Below are 12,650 nucleotides of genomic sequence, written 5' to 3' on the forward strand. Positions count from 1 at the left end.
GGTTGTACTAAAAATTCAAACCAACTAGTCATACAACGCTGCCAAAACAAGGTTCTTCGTTTGATTACTAATTTTGATTACTAATGCCTGTCGCTATGTAACCAACGAAGAACTGCACGATGACCTGGAAACTAAATGGATTTGCGAAGTTATCCAAGATTTCGCGTTGAAACACGAAATAAGATTACTAAATCATACTAACGTGGAAGCAATACAACTGCTGGACAGCGCGCAAGATGTCAGGAGATTACAGCGAACCAAACCATACGAACTTATGTAAGTGTATACTTTTAGTGTAAACTATAGCTATAAGTTATTATAGTTTTATAATTGAGGAATACATATTGATGTATTTTCTCGCACTCGTCTTGCTTGTTAATTAATCCAAGTACATAGGAAAAGTAGTAATAAATTAATTGTAAATTAAGATTGTATTAAGCGTATCTAATAAAGATGTTATAAATTTGTTTTGTTAATTTAGATTAAAGTGAATTGTTAGTTGCATATTAGTTTTAATAAATAAAAAAAATAATTAAAGTTTTATTGTGATAAACCCTTTGATATCTCGTAACTTTTGTCTTGATTAATGTTTTGGTTTATATCTAAAACAGTCGATTTCAGACCATATTGAGGTTGGTTTTGCGGTGTATGACTAAATACATATATTTACGCATAAAATAATATGAGTGTACGAAAGCAATACAATTAACACGCTGCTATCATTGAAAAAAAGGTCTTATCAACAACAAAGCCAAAAGATTATCGCAGCCACCGATTTCGTTACATTTAAACGAGAAGGAAAACATAAATGCTCGTGTAAGATATTGGTGTGGACAGTGTGAACGTGTCCTGCAGCCGACAATGTTTGCGTTACTGTTCCTGCTGGGGTTTCTTAGTGTTCTGGCACAGTCAAACGGCAATGAATACATCTTGATCGATCGACTGAGACTGGACTTCCTCGATCTTGAGAACGAAATGTGGAAGCACGTCCTTTGGGATACTACGCAGTTTGATTCCTCAGCATCCGAGATATATTTAGTCGACCACTTGACTGAGTTTGATAAAGCACTTCGACAGGTTGGTATATCAAGTTTCATACGTTTTTCATTACTCAAAAGATGAGAATGTAAAATTCCGCCGAAATTATATAATCGCGAAAACGTATTAAGACTTAAACATTATCTGTTTTTGTTGTGACTATCTAACTTCCAGTTAGTTTTCGAAAACCCGGTATTATATTACGTATAATTTGTTATGAGAATAAAATAACTGACCTTGATATTACTTTGTTTATATTTTTTCTGCTAAGCGTGATAGTGATATAATAGTTCTCAAACTTCTTGGTATTGTTAAAAACAAAAGCCCAAGAGGAAAAAGCGACTTCAAGCTTTAAAAAATTTGCAACTGTATGTGTACAACAAATTTATAAAATAACCAAAGATTATTTATCAATATTATCATCTACAAATTTTACTAACAAAACAAATTTAATGGCTTTTTAAATAAATATCGCTCAGGTAAAGGGTTTAGCAACGAGCTCGTAGATGTCAAAGAATTAGCATCTTGCTTGGAAATAGATACGAAATTTTAATATTAAGATCACGAAAAGTTTTTCAAGAAGACATTTTTCCTACGAAAGTGCTTGAATAGCTTGAATCAGTCTATTGAAATCCCATAACTAAAATATGAAATGAATTGTTTCTTTACAGTGCTAGACTATTTTTACCTTTTCGTTTGTTAAATAAAAACCTGAAATCCAGATTCTTCTCATTCTGATGTCTTAAAAGTTGTGTAGAGTTTTTGCTTTGTTTTTGATAAGTATTCTGACCTAGACCAATTTCGATCATTTCTATATAGTCTGACTTTTTAAAGTAGCGAGATTGAAAATGGGATTAACGAATTTTCCAGTAATTTTGCAAGTAAAGCTAAAAAAATGCAATTTCTTTATAATATCGAATATGTCGTGTGCAATATAGCAAATTTATACGTCAATACGTCTAATACGAACAATATACGTCATCAAAACTTATGACGTCATCTTAGATCATAAAGTTTGCCGGTTTATAACCTCTGATTATTATCACTGACATTTTAAGGAATTTTGTAGACGTCTGACGACGGGGTCAACCAGTATCAACACAAATTCAAATTTCATAATTCGATTTGGTTACATGTTCTGAGGCGTCGGACAGAAAAATCGGCTCTGAGTTTAAAGCGAATTTTAAGGTTTTTTATGTTTATGTTTTTATGTTTTTACAAAGTGCGTTTGGCAGTTATTTGACGTTATCCATGGCATGCATTAGCTGTTTTACTGCAAGGGCTAAGTGTGTCTTAAATAAAATAGATCGGAGATTACCCTGCTAAATAATATCGAGTGTTTACGTTATTGGATATCTGACTGGTACTAAGTATACCGGGAAGTCATTACCGGTTTTTCTAACACATACTGTTTAGGCTTAAGAATGAAATGTTATGATTTAACACATATTTCATTTTATTCTACTGACATCAATCTTCAAAGCTACAAATGTTATAATTTGCGAAAGTAACACCTTCATAGATTTATACATCTTTGAAACTGTTAAATGTTGAAAATGTAAGAAAAGAGCTGCTGAAAGTCATCGTTTGCTGGTAAAAACTTATGGTGGAACATTCTGGTAGACCGAAGAGGTTTGAAGATGCCAAACTGTAAGAATTATTGAATGAAGACACAACCCAAATTCACTAACAATTGGCAGAAGTCCTAAATGAGGCCAAGAAATGATTAGCGACCAATTACGAGCAATGGAGAATTCCAAAAGATAGGAAGGTGGCTGGCACATCAATTGAATGACAGGCAAATGGAAAATCGAAAAATCGTCTGCGAGATGAGGTTTTAAAGGTATGATCAGTCATTTCTGTCTCGCATAGTAACGGGTGATGAAAACTGAATTCATTTTGAAACCTCTAAACGCAAAAAATCATAGTTATCACCCCGATCGCCTTCAAGGCCAAATTGTTTTGGTCGCAAGACAATGCTTTATGTTTGGTGGGATAAGAGTGGCGTGGTGTATTACGAGCTGTTAAAACCTGGTGAAACAGTTATTAGTGATAGCTACCCGAGACATATGATCAACATGAACCATGCATTGATCGAAAAACGCCCAGTAAGGCGATTTTACAGCACGATAACGCGTCCTTTCGAAAAGCAAAAAAGGATACGTTACTCCACAACTATCTCCGGCGCACACTCCTGCATAGAATAAACCATAGAAAAGAATAAACTATATTGTCTCACTTTTCTAATGGCGGTACGTTCTCTCCAAGGCAATCGGTACAGTCGATCAAGTCAAAACAACAAAAAATCTAGAAGATTTAGATATAGATTTTGTGTTACGTGAATAATTCTATAGTATGTTAATAATAACTAAACTGTTGTGTTACCCTTGGTGGTTTATAATACATTGTTTGAACACATGGAAGAACAAGGGTAAGTGTAGAACGTAAGGTTATATTTTTAGAAGTTATAAAATCCAAACAGCATCAATTTTATTTATGGTGGGAATATATTAGCTGTCAAATTTATAACACATCATTTTCAACGACATCGAATATCGATAGGTATCAATATATGCCAAAATTTAATGATAACAAGAACAGAGAAAATGATTCTTGTTGTGTTGGAAGTGTTAAGTCATTAATGAGGTTTGTCCATCAAGAATAGTAGAAACTGGTAATAATTAGACATTTATTTTAAACATAATATAGAACTTGTTGAAAGTGAAAGTCGAAGAATATGAATTTCAAAGAAAAAGAAATTAGACAGCATTTTGTTAAGATGTAAGAACAGTATACAGTGATACTATGAAATAATTAAATATGCTAACAAAAGTAGACCTGGATCAAATAAACAAAATATAAAACTATCAACGACACCCTTATGGTCTAATGACAAGGAAAATAAAGTGACTGACAAAAAAAAATGCATTATTATATAAGAGTATAAGTAAATACATTATTATTTTGTAAAAATAATGTGTTGACTGAGATTTCTTTCAGCTTAAAATTACGATAATCCATTCATTTTGGCCGATATAGTACACATTAATGGGGTTTGTGGATCAAGAACAGTATTTTTAGGAGAATTTCACTGCTTTCATATATAGTGGAGGCTTTTTCATTTGGTTTTAACTATATTGGCTGGCTTTGATCTAAACGACTTTGGTCTTTTTTACGGTAATGTTTATTTATATTGTTCTTGAGGAACTTGTTAATTGTTCAAATATGTAATTATTTCATTTTATAAATTGATATTTTTTAAATAAAATGTGTACTTAAAAATTTTTCAATGTTTTTTCCCTCCTTATCAAATTTGTGTATATTTATATATAGAAAATAATATGATGTTTATATAAAAACATAATAGCTGGACAAATTTTCGACATTAAATCAAATAATCACGATAAAAAAAATGTTAAGTGAATAAAACGGTATGTACACATGCGCCAAACTCGGATTATTATCTGTTTGAAATGGACCTCATGCGCCAAATCCGGAGATAGTTGTGAAGTAACGTATCCTGAGCAAAAGCAGTCAAGGAAGTGTTGAAAGCATTTGGATGGGATCTATTATCGCACCCGCCGTACTTTCCAAACCTTGCCCTTTTCGACTATCAAATTTTCGTATCAATGGGACGCGCGATTGCAGAGCGCCTCTTCGTCAATATCGAAGAATTTAGAAATATTCAATGAATGATTTTGCTCAACAAAGGACAAACAGTTTATATTTTGAATGACATCCATAAAATGTTTGAAATATGGGCAAGATATATAAAATAAAATGTCAGTAGTTTGAATAAATAAATTCATATTCTTACAAATCATGTAGTTTTTTTCAAAAACGACTTTTCGGTACACCTGGTGATTTACTAGGTCTGTTACTTATTAAAGACCTCCCATATCATTCACGATTGCTGTTTTTCAGATGTCAGACGATATTGTCGAGCCAATGACGCCGGCGAGATCTACGATTTGGCTGTTGGAACTCTATCCCGAGCTGAGACACATCGACAATCTGTACGAAAAATTCCGCCAGTACCTGCGCGATCAGAAGGAGGTGATCACGGTCAGCAAAAAGTCAATCGACGACAGCATAGACGCGGACGAGATGATCCGGGATATCCGTAACGTTCAACTGGGAGCTAACGCTACCGCCAACAAGGTGTACGCCATCACACGCAACTTGTTCCAAATACTCTTAGAGGTAAAACGAAATTCTCGAAGAGCGGTAAGTGGAATATCGAGAGTTCAAATAAATCGCAAAATCCGTAGATGGAACTGATGAGTTACTACAGCAAGGAATATTTCCAATCTCCCCAACAGATGTATTATAACATTTATAATGTCCTCGCATTGAGAGACCTGAAAACCTATATAATGATCGAATACACGTATTTAATAGATCAAGTACTTAACAACGGCAAACGTTAGTAAAGAGATCTTTATTAATGAAATACTATGTTGACAAGAGAATAGTTTCGGCTCTAAAACCTTCCACCGATAGGTTAGGTGAATGCAATAAAAAGAATAACAAAATATTGATTTATAATAATAATATACTAGACAGATTAACAAAATAGGTTTAATTTTAAATTAAAAGTGAGATTACTAAGATTTTAACAGAAAAACAAGCACAACATTTCAAAATTCGTTATTTTAAGTTTAACATTTCTAACAGTCATTTTATTTGGACCATTTATATTATATTTTATAGTTAACAAATTTTTGCAACAAAGGGAATGAAAGGATAAAAGAAAAATTGAATTTATCAAGACAAATAACCGAAATTTGCCTGCATCGATATGACTGTTACTGGAACCGAAATACTAATTTTAAAAAGAATACTAACAGGCCAATTGAAAAGTTCCCGGCCTACCATAGTAAAACACACTTTTTTGCAAAATTAGTTATTTTATTCAACATAATTCCCTTCAAGGGTGATACACTGATTATAGCGACCCTCCAAATTTTCGATACCATTTTTGTAGAACGATTTGTCCTTTGCTTCAAAATAGGCCTTCGTCACCGCTTCCTTCGACGAAAATTTCTTCCCAGCGAGCATTCTTTTGAGATCTGAGAATTGGAAATAGTCGCTGGGAGCCAGATCTGGAGAATACGGTGGATGAGGGAGCACTTCGAAGCCCAATTCATGGATTCTTGACACGGTGCATTGTCTTGGTGAAGCAGCACTTTCTTTTCCTTCAAATGCGGCCGTTTTCGGCGATTTTATCCTTCAAACAGTCCAATAACGCTATGTCGCTGTTGCTAGCCCTTCCTTTTTCAAGGTAGTCAATGAAAATTATTTCATGCACATCCCAAAATACAGACGCCATAACCTTACCAGCCCCCTGTTTCGTTTTTCCACGCTTTGGAAATGATGGAGCCATGTTTCATCTATTGTCACATATCGACGCAAAAACTCGGGTTTATTACGCTTGATCATCTTCAAATACTGCTCCGAATCATCAACTCGTCGTTGTTTTTGGCCATAGAGCTTTCTCATACCCAAATATTCGTGAATGATATGATACACACGTTCAATTGAAATCTTTAGTGTGTCTGCTATTTCATTCAATTTCAATTTACAGTGATTCAAAATCATTTTGTGGATTTTTTAAATGTTTTCGTCGGTAACAATATCTTTTGGACGTCCACTGCATTCACCGTCTTCGGTGCTCATTTCACCACGTTTAAACTTAGCATACAAATACTTGATGGTTGATTTTCCTGGGGTACTGTCCGGAAACTCGGCATCAAACCAAGTTTTTGCTTCAACTGTATTTTTTCCCTTTAAAAAGCAATATTTTATCAACACGCGAAATTCCTTTTTATCCATTTTTTTTCACAATAACAAAAGTTGCTTCACTCAAAATGCTATAATTCATAAACTAATGATCCGACAGCTTTCAAATTTATACATGCATCTTTTGAGGGTTAGGGCTAGCTAAAAAACATATGGATTTAATTCTAGTAGCATCATCTATGTGTCAGACCGGGGACTTTTCAACTGACCTGTTATAGAACTGAAGTGAGTGAGTATTTTAGAGACATTAACCATGAGATATGGTGGAATATTTAAGATCATTAAGTAAAATACTATCAGTATAACACTTGGATGTAACACTATGACAACTTGCAGGTAATAATTCTAAAGAGTAGCCAATAAATAGCGCAATCGCAACTGTGAGAGGCACTGATACCAGCGATACACTCTAGAATGTGTAATTATAATACAAAATTATTAAAATAATATATATGCATAAGACGTATACCCATACAAATCGTCCAGTGAGACCAATAGTTCAAAAACTGAATTAATAGTGACTTTAATGGCAACAAGGGAATGAATTAAGAAATTGGGTAGCGTCAACTTTAAACCATCAACAATTTTTGTGTAAATAATATTTTATTTGACTCTTTTTAGTGTTAGATATACTCAATAAATTACGCAATTATTTTATTAAGTATTACAGTGGATAGCCCTAGTAAAAGTACAGGCTATATATATCTGAATATTTTAGAGAAAAAAACATGTGAAAACATTATACGTGCTTTTGAAATTTGAGGTTTCACCCCCTTCCCCCACAAGATCCTAACTTGGTTCCAATGGGACCACCTCGGAAGTACACTCTTTCGAATAAAAAAATAATTTTTAAAATATATCCATAATGGACGGAAGAATCGGCAAACATACATTAAAAAAAAATGCAGCCGAACATAGAACCTCTTCGTTTTTTGAAGTCGGTTAAAAATAAATGTTATTTAAACGGTTGTGACTTCTTAATATAATTTTAAGGGGAAGCTAGCACATTTTTCTGACCGATTTGGAGAATTTGACTAGGATTATTCTGGAATTTGATAAATTGGATTTATTTAATTACTTTATTGACATAACGATTCTTACAGAGAAAATTAAATAAAACTGATGCATGAGACCTGATGATTTTTCGCTTTAAAAATACATTTATTGAGAAAAATTGGATCAATTAATAATAAATTCTCGAACTTCTTGGTCTCCCAACCTGGACCCCCTTCTCATAGGCATCAAAATCCTATAGCCATACTGTGCAACGTTTTTACTTTGTCTTATTCTGTCAAAAATAACGCTGAGTCAAAACGTCACAAATTTTCTAATGATTTATAATCTATACACTTGTACAAGCATTTGAACTGTTTGTTAATGCCATACATTTCTCCATGATAATTTTGTAATGAACATGAACTCTTACTGAACATAAATGTTGAACGACTGTAGCTTCCAGCATCCGTAAATGATATTCGTATATATAGTCCCAATTTATAAAAAGCTACTACTGATGTGGTATCCAAACCATCAATAAACCGTATTTAAATTTACAAATACTAACAATTTGCTAAGTATAAAACCGAAAATAATTTCTCGTCAACCACACGTACAGGTAAAAATGAGCTCGTCAGGTATTTCGTAAAATATTCGCATGTTTTAGACAACTACCAGCCCTTGGCAATAGAAAATCGCAAGAGGTTCGAAGCTCATTATAATAAAACATTAAGTAGTGTCAGATCTAGAATGGTCTACAGCTCAACTAAGTACTGGAGAACCGATCCAGAAAGTCACTCGAAAGGTATGTTAAAATCATCATCATCATGCATACATGTATAATTTGCCTTAAATATCGTTTTTGAAAGACCTCCAATTAGAACTTGTCCTGTCAGACTCTCACAACGTCTAAGTTTCAGAACTATATAGAAAAATTGCACGAGATAAGTGTTCGATAGAGATGATTTTAGTATTTATTGTAATAGTTCTCTTCCACTCGCGGCGTCTTTTCTCTTGTATTACAACAACAAACATATATTGCATATTCTTGTAGAATGCTTTTATTTTAGTCGTCGATTTAATGATGATATTATGTTACTATAATGTAAACATTGGAATATATAGAAGGAAAAATAGAAAATATATGATTATATCTATTCACAACCCATTTTATGTTATTTTTATGAATCAAAAAAGGCACAACCTATGACGAATTTACGAGGCTACTGCAGGGTCATATTCAAAACGAAGTGGATATGAACCATCAGCGAAGCTGCAGAAGTACATGTGCAGATTATTCTATGGCCAAAAGCTACGGCTGTTACGACAGTGATAGTCCATACTGTAAATTGGAAAAATGCGGAGGAAGACTCATCGGTTGTCGTTTCATTAAGAGCGATATGGATATATGTCCAGCAGTAAGAATCGATTCCATCGACGTCAATGTAGATAAACCGCACTAACCGTCGTTTCAGAGAACGAAAAGCAGGAGATACGAATTCATCCGATACGAAAACGGCAGATTATTCGGCAAAAACAACAACTGCTGGAAGAAAACAGTGGAGAGCTGGCACAGATGGTTCGTGCATTGTTCCTACTGTATGTGTCTCTGCGATGATCCCAACATCCTGTCGGACCGCTTCATCAACTTGAGGCCAGTATTATCCGATGTCAAAGCCAACAAGTATGGTATCGATGGCGAAGAACATCCAAGAACCTGATCATGCCCTTCGCGTTTTTTAGGATTATAACGGGAATCAAATTCGTCAAGGCTGAACGAGTGCTGCATATGCAAATTCAAGAAGGACAATTGCTTCCCGGAGGTCATGTTAATCAATCGACAGTTCAATGGGTACCTCTCGAGAGCTATAAGATCACCGACGTGGGAGTGTATAAGAACAAGGACTTCTACCAACTGTCATACGAATATAGGTCGATGGCATTGGATAATGTTGAAGCGCCCGAACCAAACTACGTAGTTACAGGTACAGTGGTGATAACTTCGTGATTAAGTCTCATTGATATTCACTTTTCAGGTGTCCAGTTTGTTGTTGTGAATAATGTGGTACGGCTTTCCGTGCGTTTTAACAAGATGGATTGGATGAATGGCATTATATTGAAGAATATAACCGAAACTATCACAGCAACGACGAAGAACTTGTAAAATAATGTCACTTTCTAATAATTGATAAACCTTCTGGTTTTTTTTCCAGAGATGAGGTGCGATTTGATGAAAACGTCGATGTGCCAATACTGCGACTGAAAACGAACTTAGTAACTCAACGTTTTAAGTTCGTTCGATTCACTCATACAGGATTTGATGCCGATGCCGCTCAAACCACTATACCCTACATCGATGTCCAACCGGTATATAACAAACCCGCAGTACCACTGAGGGCAATCGAAATTGGATATAAGGAGAATAATCCGTCTGGTGGATTTATAACTCCCGTCATCTTTACATACAACTACGGCACGTTGCTGAATGCAAAGTTTCCTAGTTTTGATACGCGACCAGATACATTACTTCAAGTAGTGGATAATTAAGTTTCCCTTATATTAGAAATATATAAAAGTAAATCAAATTTAAATTTTATAAAAACTCTATAGTGTACTCGTGTTTAGTCAATATTTACACGTAAATAAAATTACTTAAATATAATGGTTATTAGTTTTTGTATCACAAACCAAGTATTCCTAGAATTATAAAGATTGCCTTATATCGGAAACGCATCATCAAGGCTCAACGGGTGTTGCACCTGCAAATTTAAGAAGGACAATTACTTCTCGGAGGTCATGTTAATCAATCGACACTTCACTGGGTACCTCTGGATAGCTATAAGATTACCGACGAGGGAGTGTATAAGAACAAGAACTTCTACCAACTGTCATACGAATATAGGTCGATGGCCTTGGACAATGTTGAAGCGCCTGAACCGAACTACGTAGTTACAGGTACAGTGGTGATAACTTCGTGATTAAGTCTCATTGATATTCACTTTTCAGGTGTCCAGTTTGTTGTTGTGAATAATGTGGTACGGCTTTCCGTGCGTTTTAACAAGATGGATTGGATGAATGGCATTATATTGAAGAATATAACCGAAACTATCACAGCAACGACGAAGAACTTGTAAAATAATGTCACTTTCTAATAATTGATAAACCTTCTGGTTTTTTTTCCAGAGATGAGGTGCGATTTGATGAAAACGTCGATGTGCCAATACTGCGACTGAAAACGAACTTAGTAACTCAACGTTTTAAGTTCGTTCGATTCACTCATACAGGATTTGATGCCGATGCCGCTCAAACCACTATACCCTACATCGACGTCCAACCGGTATATAACAAACCCGCAGTACCACTGAGGGCAATCGAAATTAGATATAAGGAGAATAATCCGTCTGGTGGATTTATAACTCCCGTCATCTTTACATACAACTACGGCACGTTGCTGAATGCAAAGTTTCCTAGTTTTGATACGCGACCAGATACATTACTTCAAGTAGTGGATAATTAAGTTTCCCTTATATTAAAGATATATAAAAGTAAACCAAATTTAAATTTTATAAAAACTCTATAGTGTACTCGTGTTTAGTCAATATTTACACGTAAATAAAATTACTTAAATATAATGGTTATTAGTTTTTGTATCACAAACCAAGTATTCCTAGAATTATAAAGATTGCCTTATATCGGAAACGCATCATCAAGGCTCAACGGGTGTTGCACCTGCAAATTTAAGAAGGACAATTACTTCTCTGAGGTCATGTTAATCAATCGACACTTCACTGGGTACCTCTGGATAGCTATAAGATTACCGACGAGGGAGTGTATAAGAACAAGAACTTCTACCAACTGTCATACGAATATAGGTCGATGGCCTTGGACAATGTTGAAGCGCCTGAACCGAACTACGTAGTTACAGGTACAGTGGTGATCATTTCGTGATTAAGTCTCACTGATATTCACTTTTCAGGTATACAGTTTTTTGTTGTGAATAATATGGTTCGTCTTTCTGTGCGTTTTAACAAGATGGATTGGATGAATGGCATTATATTGAAGAATCTAACCGAAACTATCACCGCAATGACGAATAACTTGTATTTATAAATCCCGTTATCTTTACGTACAACTACGGCACGTTGCTGAATGCAAAATTTCCTAGTTTTGATACGCGACCTGGTACACTACTTCAAGTAGTGGATAATTAAGTTTCGCTTATATTAAAGATATATAAAAGTAAACCAAATTTAAATTTTATAAAAACTCTAGTGTACTCGTGTTTAGTCAATATTTACATGTAAATAAAATTACTTAAATATAATGGTTATTAGTTTTTGTATCACAAACCAAGTATTCCTAGAATTATAAAGATTGCCTTATATCGGAAACGCATCATCAAGGCTCAACGGGTGCAAAGATTGCCTTATATCGGAAACCCACCTGATAAAGGATCCCTTTATTAAACTTAGAGCATATAATCTTTACCATATAATATATCCAGTTAACAGTGGAGGGGGACGAAACGCAAAAATAATTAATAATATTTGTCACTATCAAAAAACAGGACTCAGTTTAGTAAAATATCAAGTAACACGAGGGTTGCTCTGCGATGATCCCAACATTCTGTCGGACCGCTTCATCAACTTGAGGCCAGTATTATCCGATGTCAAAGCCAACAAGTACGATATCGATGACGAAAAACATCCAAGAACCTGATCATGCCTTTCCTGTTTTTTAGGATTATAACGGGAATCAAATTCATCAAGGCTCAACGGGTGCCGCACCTGCAAATTTAAGAAGGACAATTACTT

The 12,650-nt window shown here is 34.6% G+C and overlaps 3 protein-coding genes across 5 annotated transcripts in view; 2 read left to right on the forward strand and 1 right to left on the reverse strand.

Annotated features, from left to right (window-relative positions):
- The window catches only part of Ubr3 (Ubr3 ubiquitin ligase), a 209,657-nt gene that overhangs the window by 52,694 nt on the left and 144,313 nt on the right, over positions 1-12,650 (reverse strand). The gene's annotated exons all lie outside the window — the stretch shown is intronic.
- On the forward strand, positions 612-12,160 carry LOC143202514 (uncharacterized). Of its 2 annotated transcripts, XM_076414112.1 has the most exons (10): positions 702-1,077; positions 4,963-5,241; positions 5,310-5,463; positions 8,504-8,641; positions 9,034-9,254; positions 9,312-9,520; positions 9,580-9,821; positions 9,873-9,996; positions 10,050-10,371; positions 12,037-12,160. In XM_076414112.1, the coding sequence occupies exons 1-10, from the start codon at positions 862-864 to the stop codon at positions 12,061-12,063; spliced, it is 1,932 nt and encodes a 643-aa protein (XP_076270227.1). In that variant the 5' UTR covers positions 702-861; the 3' UTR covers positions 12,064-12,160. The 2 variants fall into 2 exon arrangements, with proteins under 2 accessions (XP_076270236.1, XP_076270227.1); XM_076414121.1 differs by lacking the exon at positions 12,037-12,160 and having other exon boundaries at positions 612-1,077; positions 10,050-10,500.
- On the forward strand, positions 10,573-12,160 carry LOC143202632 (uncharacterized). Its single transcript, XM_076414289.1, has 4 exons — positions 10,573-10,791; positions 10,843-10,966; positions 11,020-11,761; positions 11,813-12,160. Exons 1-3 carry the CDS (start codon positions 10,743-10,745, stop codon positions 11,351-11,353), a joined length of 507 nt encoding a protein of 168 aa, XP_076270404.1. The 5' UTR covers positions 10,573-10,742; the 3' UTR covers positions 11,354-11,761; positions 11,813-12,160.

Source organism: Rhynchophorus ferrugineus, unplaced genomic scaffold (genome assembly GCF_030347505.1).
Source record: "Rhynchophorus ferrugineus isolate W39M unplaced genomic scaffold, kcgeb_rfMv2 rfM1, whole genome shotgun sequence".
Taxonomy (NCBI): Eukaryota; Metazoa; Arthropoda; class Insecta; order Coleoptera; family Curculionidae; genus Rhynchophorus; species Rhynchophorus ferrugineus.